The sequence below is a fragment of the Mya arenaria genome, chromosome 7 (genome assembly GCF_026914265.1).
Source record: "Mya arenaria isolate MELC-2E11 chromosome 7, ASM2691426v1".
Taxonomy (NCBI): Eukaryota; Metazoa; Mollusca; class Bivalvia; order Myida; family Myidae; genus Mya; species Mya arenaria.
This window is the reverse complement of record NC_069128.1, coordinates 23,599,090-23,614,567: the sequence shown is the minus strand read 5'-3', so window position 1 is coordinate 23,614,567 and position 15,478 is coordinate 23,599,090. Positions and strand designations below refer to the sequence as shown.

Genomic DNA, 15,478 nt, shown 5'->3' with positions numbered 1-15,478 from the left:
GCCTGCTCTGCAAACCTGTTTCCTTTGACTCTAGTTTGAATTGCTTGTATGCTTTGTACTTTTAGACATGCCTTTCCATTTCATCTGCATTGCTTCTTGTGATTTGTTTACCAATTGCAAGCTGCTTACGTTGTATATGTCAATTCTACTTGTTATTAAACTGTTCAAAACTTATTAAGTCTGAAACTATTATTTAGATTCGTACATTAATATATATATATATATATATATATATATATATTAATGCTTTTACAATGCCCACGATGCTAGTTGAAACTATTTGATAGCAGCATTATTCGGAAATCTATTTGACTTAATCCTTACTTTTAATTTTTTTGAGGATGTTTAATGTCATAGAAATGTACATTATAGTCGGACTAAAAAGCTCTGCACAGCTTGTGTTACTAAAATGCTGAATGTACCGACTTATGGATAAAATGTACTTCACTTAGCAGGAAAAAAATCGTTGGAAACAAAATATTATCTCTTGTGATGCCGTTGACAGCAGATTATAACAATGAACGTTGTAAAGAAAGCATCATTTACATTTGCAGGTAGATCCATATAATTAAACTCCCAGATGTATTAGATAGACATCTTGACTGAGATCATCCTCATTTGAATAACTTGGCTCAGGCCAATCATATTTTCTTGCTTAATCAAGATTTTGGTAAATGTGTTTTTTTCGTTCTAAAACTTAACTTTTTGCAGCAAATTGTATAAAACTTCTTAGGTTTGGTTGAAGTTAGCTGAATACAATACTGCCATGCCAAAGTGATCAGCAGCAGTCAATGGTATAAAACTTGGGATTATCTTAAGCCTCGTTTGCACAATTTAATGATTGGATTGGTTAATATTTATTATTGGATAAAAATTGACCAATCAAAAAACTGTTCAGCTAACTTCAACCAAACTCAATACTGTATACTCGTAGAATGTTACAGAATGAATCAACAATTCATTTTTCAAATATAATTTATTAAAAGTAAATCATCCATGTTATTTCATGATAAAATCAATATATATTGTATAAACTCAACAATTCTTTCATTGAAGTTAAAATCTAATTAACATGCTTGCATTGTGAAGCATTACTATTAAAATACAAAATGGTAAAAAAGTAATAATGCTAAATATAGATAGAACCAATTGACACCAATACTTCTGTCTTCAATTATACCTCAAACAGTACAAGGCAAGAACCTGTAAACATAATGTGTGTTCAACAGCACAGAAGGATTCAGACCTACAAATAAGTTCTTTGACAGCTCCATTTACATTCAGTAAAGATGTTCATGCCTCATGACACTATGCAATGTAGGTGTCATGTGAAAGTTTTCTGAAAGAACATCGCATAAAGTTATGGCAGTTTGAATATTTTTCTTACTTTACTGAATTTGAAGTTAAATTACATATTTTGAAATATATAACTGCCAAACAACACTGTTTGTTATATTGTTTTCAGGAAATATTTACAGTTTCTTTTTCAGTACACAAAAGTCGAAAGTTGAAATAGTACCATTGTTTTATCTACACATTACACTACCATATTAGATCAGTAACAACGAGAATAGGGTGTATTCTATTAAACCATGTGTATAAATCACAACCCTCTTATACAGCTCACTATTCATTGAATGTTGCCCTTGGCAACAAGTTACATAACAGCTACATCACTCACTGACCTTGTTATTTATACTATAATCTCAATGACTGGGGTTGCTGGTGGAGTTACTATTACACAGTATGGGATCACCAGGCACCTTAGATTCGCGGAGTTGTGTATAAGATACCTTCAGTTCAGATTTAACGAAGAAATGCCATGTATACGTACTGTATAGGAACTTTTATAGCCAAAAAGCAAGTCAGTTATAATACTGAATATTAATATACAATTTAAAAAGCATAGCTTTCAGAAAAACTAATAAAGAAGTTGTTCATAATACAATATTCTATCTGAAAAAACCCATATCAGTTCAATTCAAGTCATTCAATTACAATAACTACGAATAAATGTAACAAACAAATTGTAATGCAATCTTAACATTTCAACAAATAAAAACGAAACACAGATTTGTTAAAATATAATGTTTAAAACCAATAAATTATCACAATTCTTTATCACAATACATATATACATCTAAGACATTATGCTTAACAGTGTTGTATGAAATATATAAAGAAACACACTAACTCAAAACAATCTAATGTTCTCATTTGCATCTTCAACAGATCAGGTAATATCCATAACAAATTTGCAGTTATGTTTTAACCACCAAGACAAACTCCACTTTTCAAAAATAATATTTCTGGAGTCCATTTCCTTACACAAAAAAATAATCAAACAATGTTAGTACTTAGCTAAAATCTTAAATACTGATAATTATGCTAAAATTAAATAGTACATATATATATGTATGCTTAACCTTTATTTATTTATTTTTTGGGAGACTGCTAGATGGCCCATCAGTTATTGGAAAATGCCCAGACATTCAGGGAACCTTATCTGGAGGGGTCTCAGAATAAAATGGATTAAATGACAAACATGAGTAACATACAGTGTGACCCTGTTAAAATGGAATCAGTTCCATTTCTTGAACACTCAAAAAACGAACAGGAGACATCTCATTAAAAAAATTTTTTTTTTTCAATAAATTTATCAATATTGCAACTATGGAGATGTTGATTAATGTTTTTGGTGAAATGTGAAACAGAATGTTTTTCATTTTTAATTCATTACCTCAATTAACGATTGTATAAATCATGGCTCTCAATAAATAAATGTAATCCATCATTTAAGCCTCAGAATATAAGATCAGGATACGGTTGGAAGATATTTATATACAAAGCAACAGCAGTGGAGCACTTGTTAAATACTTGCAAGGTATTTTTGGTAGATAAATTTGGTGTATATGATTTACACAAACACATTTTTTTGGTATCAAAGTCTGATGTAAAACTAATTTTGGGAGATAAGTTGCGTAAATTAAACAGATGTAATTTACAAAATTGCATGTATTGGTATCAATATTGTCTATGTCCCTGACTATCCTCATATGCACAAGGAAAGTTAATACTGCAATGGGTAGGAATCAACCCTTGTCAGCTTATTTGCCTGTTGAAAAAATAGACCATATCATCGCCTATAACGATAAATATATGCAATGGTTCCCATCTTCTGTGTTGAATGGTTCCCATCTTCGATATTGAATGCTGTGGTGCCAGTCTTTAACTAACTATATACATGTGGAATGTCCTAATACTGAACTGACCACAGGGGTTTGGCTACCCTATACCGCCTGGGGTCTGTGGGATTCAGTCCTGGCGGGAATGTTCTTAAACCTATAACAAACAAACACATCAACGTTTTTACATGCTGAAGTATATTATTACACAATTTTCACATGCATGTACAGTATCACTTCATTGAGGAAACTTTACCGTTGAAGTAATGTGTATGATGACTTACAGTTTTAGAAGGGCCAGTATCAATTGAGTATGGAATTCAGATCAAGCAAACATCAATGTCATTCAATGGTAGACTGTTCTTTATGGCAGAAAACCAACCTTCAAGTCTCTGGTTTGTTTACAATGAAACACCAACCTTGGGAGAGAGCATTAACTAATTTTGGTAAGACTTGTGGCCCAATACCTGTTTTATTCATGTAAATCTGTCATTGATATTTTCATTATAAATTTCTTTGAATCCTATTAAATATGAATCAACAAACATAAAATCGGTATTAAGTATGTTATCCTACCTAGTCATTTTGAAGACCTCTTTCTCCGGGGATTTCTGAAGCTTGGCCTCACGTAATCTCTGAGTTTCAGTCTGGCGTACAGAATACCCGCTCTTCCCTTCTGATGGTCGGGATGATTGCTGACAGTCTTCCCTGAAAACACAAGTAGTTTACAATGTAAATGAATTGAAAAATATAAGTATATTAAATTAAAAAAAATAATTAAAAATTGAGAACATACAGATGCCATAGGAAAATCAAGTGAGTTAATTTTTCATTATTATTTAAATAATGATTCTGGATAAACAGAATTATCCTCAAATCAGCCCATAATAAACTATCACAACATAATTCCCATCTTTGTCATATTCATAAATCACATAACCATCATGAAATAACGTCAATATATAGTTTTGATGTATAACTAATGAAATAATCATCCAAAAATTGTATTGACTTTTAGCGCTGTAAACTGACACACCGTATAGATGATATTCAAAGAATCTCACATTCATAGTCATTCAATAAGAAATTTAATAAACTTTGAATTTGCTAAAGTTGCAAAATAACTCACCAAGGTTGTTATCAATTATAGAAAACAAGTTTAATAAATCCCGTATTAAATCATAATAAATGTAAGATCATCTATATATTACCGTAATGATAATACCTGTTATGATTAACTTTACATCAAAGTGATAACTTTCTTTGAAAAAGACATGTATTTTTAAACTTCCTTTGAAAACCTTCATTGATATATATATGAAATTTAAATAACATGCAAGTGCTTCAATTCACTGATATAAATTGCAATAATAAATATAGTACAATTGTTCATGCATAAAAAAGTACTATATAAACTACAAAAGTCTGGGACAAAGTGATTCTATAGAGTTTAGCACCATTGGGTGTGCGGGTTTTTTGTCTTTCAAATTGTAAACAACAGTGGCACAACTGTCACATAATATGACCAGCAAAATAATGACTGTGTCTTTTTAAGTCTGTTTAATATAAGCAATTCAGGGGCCATAATACTGAAGTGATAGAGATGGGAATTATTGAACTTTGCTGAGATATTCGGACCATACACATATTATCCAAGTCTGGTGATGAGTGGACAAAAACTTCACAATTTACAGTACCTACAATATAGTGGACACTTAAAACTATTGCCAATGAATCTATAATACGCCTCGTTTAATAAAATGGGCTTATAAAAACAACATTATGAAAGCTCAAAATAATGACCCAAATAATCAGATCTAAGGATCAACTATAATTATAAAATGAGACATAGTGTGCACTGTGAAAAGTTAAATTTTTTGACAGATATGGACCTACAAATGACTTATCATTTCAGCTTTATTGTCTAAGAAACTAAAGATGATGATGTGTTTTAAGGCAATTTTTGAGACTGCTGGGTTCTGTAGGTTTTTTAAAATGGAACCTTACACTATTAAAGCATAGAATCGATTTAGTACGACCTATTTATAATGCTACAGCATTTATCCGAAACGTTGCTTTTATTGTAGCTGACTGAATATTTAACACAATGGTGCATGTTGACCACAATCATTTTTTAGAGTAAAAAATCACTACTCAATAACGTATGGTGCTATATACACGTATCTACACTGTGCTAGCAAACCTATATATTAACAACAATATTTATTTTTATTTTCAACATGCAATACAAGATGACATTCTCTTTCACTATATCATTATGTGATGAACACTACCTGTTTTCTTCTTTTAGCTGTTAAAATTTAATAAATTTCCTCTAAACCATTCAGTTTCCGCAATACAGAAATGAACAGGTCATATCAATTATTTCAGACATGCTGAACGTTCAGTATGTTCATATGCAAAATAATATGATATTATAAACACATGAAAAAAGCAAATTATCTAAAACACTTAAAACTTTCATAACTTGGGATTCAAGTAAGTAATATGGACAATTTTAATTTAGGGCTAAATGCAAAAGAAACAACCTCATAAAATTATTCAAATCATCTCAGGAACATGTGGTATTTTCATTGGTTATGTGTTCTAAGGGTTGTGGTTTTTAATAACAATTATTTTCCACTGGTTGCATGCTGCCTCTGTGGACACCACCGCTGACACAAGGCAATGACATTATCTTCACGATAAATTTTTAACACTTTCATTCCTCCATTATATTTATAATACCTGTTAACTTCTGTGTGTATCACTGCGGTGGGTTTACCAAAGCTCATGTTATACTCAGATTGCACAAAACCCTCAGGAACTTGTCTGATATTCGTCATCTGCTGGTGCCGATATTTCCCGGTTTCCTGTTTATCCTGCCATTTTCTATGTTCGTCCTGCCATTCACGTTCATATGCGTAGCCAATAATTTTGCTCATTTTTGGTTTTTCTTTGTTGTTTGCAGAACCTGGCCTAAAGTTAATTGCGTGCAAGTTTAATTATACAGTGCAAAACTAAATTGTCAATTGACTAATTTTATCTAAGAATGTGCTTTTAAGTATTTTCATAATATTTCTTTTATTATATATGACTGACATCCTTGATTATCAACAAATTTGTCACATCACAGACTTTATGAGCAGGAAGAATATTTTGACTGTTGCAGAGTATTATAAAATGTAAATAACTAATTTTTATTAAATTAAACTTGGGCCCCGAATTCTGTGATGTGCAACAAATACATATGAATGGTCTTGCAACACAGTAAAGTTTACAGTTTGAACTTCTTTTGAGCTTGATGTCCAAGACCTGGATGACAGTGAGGCGCCAAGACTATCAATATACCTTCAGATTTTTCATTCAAAAAAAAAATAGGCAAAAAGGACAAATGCCACTAGTTTATTAGTTAGTCAGTAAAGCATTCAAATTAACCATGCATTCAACATTTCCAGACAAATGTTGATACAATTCTCTCTTTTTTTCTGAATGTTATACTTTTTAAACACGTAAAGGAAAATATATTGAATTCAAGCATTATTAGTGGTAAAAAGCTTTTTAGACACATATTTTGTTAACTGCTCACTACAAATGACATGTACATGGCTTAACGTTTACTATATACATGTAGTATACCTTGTCTGTTTCCTATATGAAAGAATATATCAATATAAATATACAGGTATTTATAGTATAAGTTCCTTGACCTTTGATTAATAATGTCAGCTTTTTGTTTATTTTGCATTCCTCAAAATGCTAAATGTGAATAAATAAATATAAACAAAATGATAATGAATCTAAGCTTAGAGAGTAATGAGGAAAGACAAAGGTTGTGGCTATATTTTGTTGCTATACTTACATGGGCAGGTACCTAAGGGGCTTGGGTCCTCTACCGGGCTCTGTGTCAGCTGACTGGGGTTTGTGTTTGGGCATGCGAAGTGGTTTTCCACTTCTTACACCATACCCTGAAAAAGAGATAATTTATGTTTTATGTAATGTCATCTAAATTAGTTATAAATAGGCTTAGCCCTTGGTCATTTTGCTGGGTTCTGTGTCAGCTAACTTAGGATTATTGTTTGGGCACGTTAAGTGGTTTTCCAATTCTTACCCTATACCCTGAAGAAGAGATAATTTATGCTACAAATAAAAGGAAGAAGGTGAGCTAATGGTAAAGATCAGTCATCGAAATTAGATTTTTAGAAGTACAAGCCCGAATTCTTTTTATTACTTGGCATCAAATTATTGAACAAGCCCTGCTATATAAAATTCAGAACATGAGCAAGCCCGGAAGACATTTTACCAGTGCAGGACTTGTTGGCCTGTATTAATTTCGACCATTGAAAGATGAATGCTTATCAATCAACATGCCCTTGTTAAAGCTGAAATGCCATCAAACTAGAGCTGAAAGCCACACAGCTAAAACCTATTACGAACGTTCAATGGGTCTTGGTTTAAACAATATTCATTTAAAAACTTTCTACATGTGAAAACATACAATCATAATGCATTCATGAGCAAGCAAATATAATGATAACATATATATAAACAAAATAAACATGAGAAAAATGATTAAAAGTATAATGGTTTCTCAGACCAGAGAAAGTGTTTGAGAAGAAAGTGTAAAGCTTTTGCAACGTCTCGCTCCAGGATCTGAACCCAAATAGACAAACCAGCAAGAAACACACAAGGCCCCAATTTCAGCAGTCTTAATTTCAGCAATGTCTTAGATGTTATATGATATATATTATAATAAATATCATACAGAATTTAGCCAAATAACTTGATTAAATTTTATTTTACAAAATAAAAAGTTGTTCAAGGTGATTTTACGAAGACAATTTTCTTAAAATCTCAAATGTCTTTTAAAAGAGAACATTACACAAACTATAGAATACTACAACTAGTGTCCTGGCCATGATGCTGTACAAGGGAATTAATGTGATGTTTTTCTTTTACATCTAATGGAAATGGTGTATAAAATGTACATAGTTCTCACAGAAAGATGCACAAGTTCCCTGATTATAATTGTGGTGCACTTCAGGAGGCCGCTACCGCTATAAAATATCTTTGTCAATAAACTTTATAATCAAACTATTAAATTTGTCCATTTACTACTTCAACAAATAGTATTAAAACAACTTATTTGACAACTCAATTGTATACATTTAGATATTATTATATAATGTACCTGGCTTTCTGACTTCAGGAAGCCTGACGGTCTTGTCTGTTACACGCTTCCCTCCATCTCTCTCAAACACAGAGAGTTTGTCATGGCTAATCGGTCCCCGGGCAGGTCGCTCATACAAATGTCCTGGTTCCTGCTTGTAGGCTTCATGGACCATGTATTCCGGTCGTAAGAAGTCGTACTCACTACAATAATCAACATTTACTACATTAAGAGTGATACATAGAAATGAAAAAAGAGCTCTGGTTTGTTATTTTAGAATCGAAAATAAGGTATAATTCTACAAAGCCAGAGTGTCGGCCTTGCTTCCCAATGTGCATTATATCAATGGCAACATGTGTACCATTTAAGTTTCATTCCCATATCTTGATCATTTTATGAGTTATGGCCAATGTTTTAAGTTATTGAAAAATAAACCCTGCCAGCACCAATGATGACACCATGACAAAACCATAACGACACCATGATGACACTATGACAACACCATGATGACACTATGATGACACTATGATGACACCATGACAACACCATGATGACACTATGATGACACTATGACAACACCATGATGACACTATGACAACACCAATGCTCTTACAAAACCTCAAAAACAAGCTTGTAGATTTTTTTTCAGGTATAATTATGTCAAAGCCTTTGTTTAGATGTCATCATAATAAACTCCTTAACTTAGTCCATAATTCTAAAACATTAATGAACCTTTTACACTCTAACTCTGAAATTACTTATTGTTGAAGTATGCCCTATTTTTTTATCTAAGATCCCCTACACAAGCATTGGTGTTCTTTAAACATTGCTATAATGTTTTATTTCCATGAAATATCATTAATCTATGAGAAACAGGAACACCACAATCTGATGTCAATACTCATCATATTTTATCAGATGGACAAGGGGACATATAGTGGGGTTATTATAAGCCATAGTAATGGAATCTATTACCCAGGATAATAGAAATGTTGCCAGTCATATTTCAACCAAAGTGTCATAACTGCAGAAATGGGTACCTAGTTTCATGTTATATATCATTTATACCATTTGAGTTACCAAGTTGAAAGTTTATGAATGAAACCTCCACTGTCAATGACACAAAGTCTGACATTATTGCAACCTTTAATCTAAGTTAGCCTTTGTACTCAAATTGTTATGAAACAAAATTTCCATGTACATTTCATTTTTCTTTTTCTCCGCTTCATCTTCCATAGCATTGTCTGCCAAGTAGAACCACTCGTTCCTGGGATAGTAAGCAGCGGGCTTCTTCTCTCCAGAGTTTTCCTTCATCATCAGGAGATCTGAATATGATGACATAATTAGTTTTTGCACATAAAATAATTCTGTAATCTTTTGTGGTATCTTACAGGTAGTTCTAGCGTAATATACAAGGGGTACCGTTCATGGTCATGTGATCTAAAACAATAACTGCCATTACATTTTCATTTTTTTAACAAAAAGCATCATTGTCTGAAAAACAACATGTCACTTTTCCGTGGTCATCTAAGACTCCCTTCGGAGTTCTGAATTCCGGTTCAATGTGCGGAAAGCAGTAGGGAACTTGGGGTAACAAACATTTAAGTTAACCATTGATCTCAAAATGTTACTTAACAATTGCAGCATGTTACATTCCTTGTCAGGCCTGTGTATAAAAGGACACTATTAGAATTCATGCACACACCCCTTCACAAGCACACTTACTCTGTCGTCCGCCCTGTTTTGCCAGGCGCACATATTTTGTGTCTGTTTCCCGGAAGAGAGATCTGGGTGGTTCCTCAGGAGGGCCTTCATCTTCTGCTAAGCCCGGGATCTGGGACATGGCAGGGTATCCAACGGGCTCGAGGGATCTTCTGCGGGCAGGAGCATGGTAAAACCATCCTGAACAACAAAAAGGCATTCTAATATTTGAATTTTTAAACCCTAAATTAATGATCTTATCATATATCTGTCTAAAGGCTAAAAACGCTCTGTAAACTTAAAATGTTATTTGAACTATTAATGTTATCAAAATAATACACTTAGAAGTCCTCTTCAAGTCTTTTGTAAAGCATTGTACCTCATACACAGGCAATCATAGCGTTTTTGAAATACAATATGAAATTTGAAATTATCGCTAATTTTATGCATGTCATTAAGAGCAGCTGTACATTCACCTTAGCACTTTCTCACTATATGTTGATACTATAGCAAAAATGAGCCAGTGACATGCTATCAGATAGCATGTCACTGGCTCATTTTTGCTAAAGTTTTCACATTTATGCTGATAGAAAACTGGCTCATAAAGTCTTATATATGATTTCTTTGTAGGTAACAGCAACTACAACTGCTACAATATGTTTTGCATCTCCCATATCAAACAGACTAGAAATATTTTAAAACCAATACCCATATGATATATATATATATGGTATATAATCTAGCATATAATCAGTCTACATATATTTTGCACAAACTTATTTTAGAACTACTGGGGTATATACTCGCAATGGGCTGATTTTCAGAACTGTGATAAAATTAACAACATGATTAACATCAATTTATGTCATCACTGTTAACTTACAAATCTTATATAATCTAGCATACAATCAGCCTTTATTTTGCACACACCTAATTAAAAACTGTGTACTCAGTGGGCAGATTGTTCAGATTAACTCCAGCCATGTTAAGATTTTTTTATTTTTTTTTTAAATATTAGCAAATCATAATATAGTTCACATTTTAAAGTATACAACTAAAGCGTTAACATAGTTCTGAACAATCGGCCTTATGAAATTTGCATAATCAGTTAATACTGGCTTTGAAATATAAGTCACATATTAATAAGTGACATTATTTTAATGCTTTAAACCTATAAAAATGAATATTTATGTCATAATCTTTAAATATATCATGGTTATTATTAGATCTAGCTCCTTAATGGTATCATCAAAACATAGTTACTTACACATACAAATTGTAACCTGCAAAAAGGGACATGACAATAGCTAGCAAGCCACAAAGCACAGAAATACACCAGTTCATCACCAGTTGGAACTGTGACCAGTACCTTACCCTGAGGTGCTAGAAGAGATAAGCAAAGAATTGAAAAAGGGAAAATAAGGTAATTATAGATATGAATCAAACAAAAAACAAACATGAGACCCAAGTCTGTGAGACTAAACCCTTTTGACAGAGGCCCGCGGGTTGCAAGTCTAAACCCTTGTGACAGAGGCCGGGGTCTGCGAGTCTAAACCCATGTGACAGGGGCCCGGGTCTGCGAGTCTAAACCCTTGTGACAGAGGCCAGGATCTGCGAGTCTAAACCCTTGTGACAGGGGCCAGGATCTGCGAGTCTAAACCCTTGTGACAGAGGCCAGGATCTGCGAGTCTAAACCCTTGTGACAGAAGCCAGGGTCTGCGAGTCTAAACCCTTGTGACAGAAGCCAGGGTGTGCGAGTCTAAACCCTTGTGACAGAGGCCCGGGGCTGCGAGTCTAAACCCTTGTGACAGAGGCCCGGGGCTGCGAGTCTAAACCCTTGTGACAGAGGCCCGGGGCTGCGAGTCTAAACCCTTGTGACAGAGGCCCGGGGCTGCGAGTCTAAACCCTTGTGACAGAGGCCCGGATCTGCGAGTCTAAACCCTTGTGACAGAGGCCAGGGTCTGCGAGTCTAAACCCTTGTGACAGAAGCCAGGGTCTGCGAGTCTAAACCCTTGTGACAGAGGCCCGGGTCTGCGAGTCTAAACCCTTGTGACAGAAGCCCGGGTCTGCGAGTCTAAATCCTTGTCACAGAGGCCAGGGTCTGTGAGTCTAAACCCTTGTGACAGAGGCCAGGGTCTGCGAGTCTAAACCCTTGTGACAGAGGCCCGGGTCTGCGAGTCTAAACCCTTGTGACAGAGGCCAGGGTCTGCGAGTCTAAACCCTTTTGACAGAGGCCCGGGTCTGCGAGTCTAAACCCTTGTGACAGAGGCCCGGGTCTGCGAGTCTTAACCCTTGTGACAGAGGCCAGGGTCTGCGAGTCTAAACCCTTGTGACAGAGGCCAGAGTCTCCGAGTCTAAACCCTTGTGACAGAGGCCCGGGTCTGCGTGTCTAAACCCTTGTGACAGAAGCCAGGGTCTGCGAGTCTAAACCCTTGTGACAGAGGCCAGGGTCTGCGAGTCTAAACCCTTGTGACAGAGGCCCGGGGCTGCGAGTCTAAACCCTTGTGACAGAGGCCAGGGTCTGCGAGTCTAAACCCTTGTGACAGGGGCCCGGGTCTGCGAGTCTAAACCCTTGTGACAGAGGCCCGGGTCTGCGAGTCTAAACCCTTGTGACAGAAGCCAGGGTCTGCGAGTCTAAACCCTTGTGACAGAGGCCCGGGTCTGCGAGTCTAACCCCTACATATAGTTTATCTATGCCTATTCATCTCACAATTTCTTTTTTGTCTCTCATTGATCGTATACCATTCGTCCAATACATGTTATGAATATACAATTTAATGCAAATTAGGTGTGAGATGTTTCATCATAAAGTTAATTTATTTTGTAGGCTTCACCAATAGCATCATCTTAAACATCGTAAACTTCACGGCATATATCGTAACTCAGCCAGAACTTCAGATGAATAGAAAAGAGGACTTTCCTCAAGAAAATCATCATTAAAAATGATGATGAAATTATTTATAATGCATGCAATTCAAAAAGATGTTATTGTTCAGAGTCAATAACAGTTGACCTAGATCTCCATCGAATATGTGATGATATGTGCAAAACAAACCTGGACAATTATTATCCTCATCAGACGTGTAACCTTCTAAATAAGAATAAAAATATCATATAACCCTTACAGTAAAGCCAATCTTATTTAATTTATAAATTATTGAATAACTCAATTCAATTTTATTTTCATCCGAAAGAAATATCCGAATCATGCATAAAGTTCTATAAAACATGGCATTTTTGACGATATTTGATCATAACTTACGTGCCCTACTGTGCTAGATATGAAAATACAACTTACCAGCTTCGTTAACGTTCTGATTTGTGGTCATTTTTTAACAATTATTGTAAAATTGAAGCGAAAATCATGTAAACAACTTTAGCAGGTGTTTCTCCGTAACCAACGAAACGGTGTTGAGGGTAGAGCTCGTTTGATTTTTAGGCCACACACAACCATTAGTAAAGACGTTTAAAAATATTTGTTTGTCTATCCCACGACATGATAATTATAGCAACACATGTTTGTAGTTTAACATAATTGACGTGTTATACGGGATTCTTCCAATAAATGAAGGATTTGTCATATCAGAAATCGTAAAAAAATCCGTCAACGCTCAATTATTTGGACTAGTGTACATATGTTTATTGATGAATTGTTATACAATAATTAACATAGGACAATTGGGCCTACATGTTTTTTAGGCCTAGCTACGCCCCTACATTTCACGGTCTACTGAGGTGTCATAGCATGACATTCCTGGTCCCGCATTCAAGGCTCCTGATACATCAAGCCTCCTTCCTTCCTAGCACCATACGATTATGGAACTCGTTCCCAGATGTAGTGACTTCAGCCAAATACCATCGAGGGCTTCAAGTCCGGGCTGCAGGATATTATTGTTTAGACTATTACAGTAAATTTAACCTTTAACTGTAGATTTAAAGTTTAATGTGCACATGCTTGTCCTCGCAACGACGGGGATCTGGTCATTTCGTAACCTCCACGACGCATGTATAGTTCAATTTCGAGGCTACTCAAATTGAGGCATGAAGTTTATTTGGAAGAAAAATAATGCCTAGGGTGTTGCTAGAGTGGATTTGATTGGAAGGCCCAGTTTTCTAGGGGAATGAGTCCGGGGGCATGCTATCCTGGAATATTTTTCTAGGAAAAATGTATAACGCTTGAAACCGATTTGATAGTTTGATGGTACCCTCATGTCTGTATCATTTTGTCATCGAACTTCGATCTTGTAATGGAAATGTGATGCAATTTAACAACGAAAATCAATAGGACATATAAGAGTTCTTACAAATGGTATAACGTTTTTAAAATCGCCGTTTTACTAAACCAATCTTATGTTAACACGTATTGTTAAATTTTAATCTAAATACACAATAATGATTTATTTAAGGACTCTAAAACGCCCCCTTTTCGATGTTGTCTTCTTAAAAGAGTTCTTTAAATAAATTATATACAATACATACACGTATACAACATAAGTATAAAACATGTTCACAATGATATATATATATATATAGTCATTCGATTATCAAATAGTCACTTCTCAATGTATTAACAAAAACACATTTAAAACATGTATCACTCACCGGCCGTTTAACAACACGTGACAAGAACTGTTTCAAATATAAAAACAAACATAGTTTATTGTATTAATTAAGTTATGAAAAGTTTTAACTAATATGTCAACTTGACGAGAAAAACATATGAATTGAGCTAAGTATTTCACCCCAGACCTTCATTATGTGATGTGAAATCGAATATTTAGTTTTGTTGGAAGCACTTTATGTAGAACTACATAAGGTTTTGAAGCTGACTAATTGTATAAAACTCATCAATTGAAGAGGCCAGACCTGTCATGTCCGATGGTGCCAATCTACATGTATGCGGTGTTTCAAATAAAGTACGAGTGGTGGATCCGTCGTCTAGTTGTAATACACTTGACTATCAATCTAAGGGGTCGCAGGTTCGAGTCCCCGTCGCATCACTAAAACTACTTATCATTTTCCGGGAGGGACATTAAATGGGGGTCCCGTGTGACAGTGTAATGCACTGGTGCACGTTAAAGAACCAGGGTAGCTCGAATCAGGGTTACATCCTGTCTGTACACTTTGCTCCGAAAACCTAAAATTACTAACACTCTTAACGGAACACTCGCCGAATGGGCAAGGCCCGAGTGCGAGTATAAATAAAGTCACACAATACCACCTACAAGTACGACTGTATTATCAAGTCAATTATTGATAAATTGTCGTCTTCATAAGATGATAATTCTCATTCATCAGAGGTTTGATAATGATAAATCTAACACACATAGCATCATTACTCTGGTGAACGAGAATGAAGATGATAAAACTATGTAAAGTTAAATTATCTGGGATGCCTGTCTTATAAATTTTATCATCGACC

General features: G+C 34.8%; 1 protein-coding gene across 2 annotated transcripts; it reads right to left on the bottom strand.

Annotated features, from left to right (window-relative positions):
* Positions 1–967: 967 nt before the first annotated feature.
* Positions 968–13,486, bottom strand: LOC128239884 (uncharacterized protein C7orf57 homolog). Of its 2 annotated transcripts, XM_052956325.1 has the most exons (9): positions 13,355–13,464; positions 13,112–13,147; positions 10,081–10,257; positions 9,557–9,680; positions 8,377–8,558; positions 7,048–7,153; positions 5,934–6,164; positions 3,762–3,893; positions 968–3,342 (listed from the first exon to the last, which is right to left on the bottom strand). In XM_052956325.1, the coding sequence occupies exons 1-9, from the start codon at positions 13,383–13,385 to the stop codon at positions 3,291–3,293; spliced, it is 1,071 nt and encodes a 356-aa protein (XP_052812285.1). In that variant the 5' UTR covers positions 13,386–13,464; the 3' UTR covers positions 968–3,290. The 2 variants fall into 2 exon arrangements, with proteins under 2 accessions (XP_052812285.1, XP_052812286.1); XM_052956326.1 differs by lacking the exon at positions 13,112–13,147 and having other exon boundaries at positions 13,355–13,486.
* Positions 13,487–15,478: the final 1,992 nt, after the last annotated feature.

Bases quoted from the DNA above. Each gene is read 5' to 3' on its own strand.
- LOC128239884 (XM_052956325.1), bottom strand. From the start codon at position 13,385: ATGACCACAAATCAGAACGTTAACGAAGCTG. The intron at 6,165-7,047 runs GTAAGTATAGCA...AATTAACTTTAG, and splicing joins CCCCTTAGGTACCTGCCCAT to GCCAGGTTCTGCAAACAACA. The intron at 3,894-5,933 runs GTATTATAAATA...TTGTGTTTTCAG, and splicing joins ATACACACAGAAGTTAACAG to GGAAGACTGTCAGCAATCAT.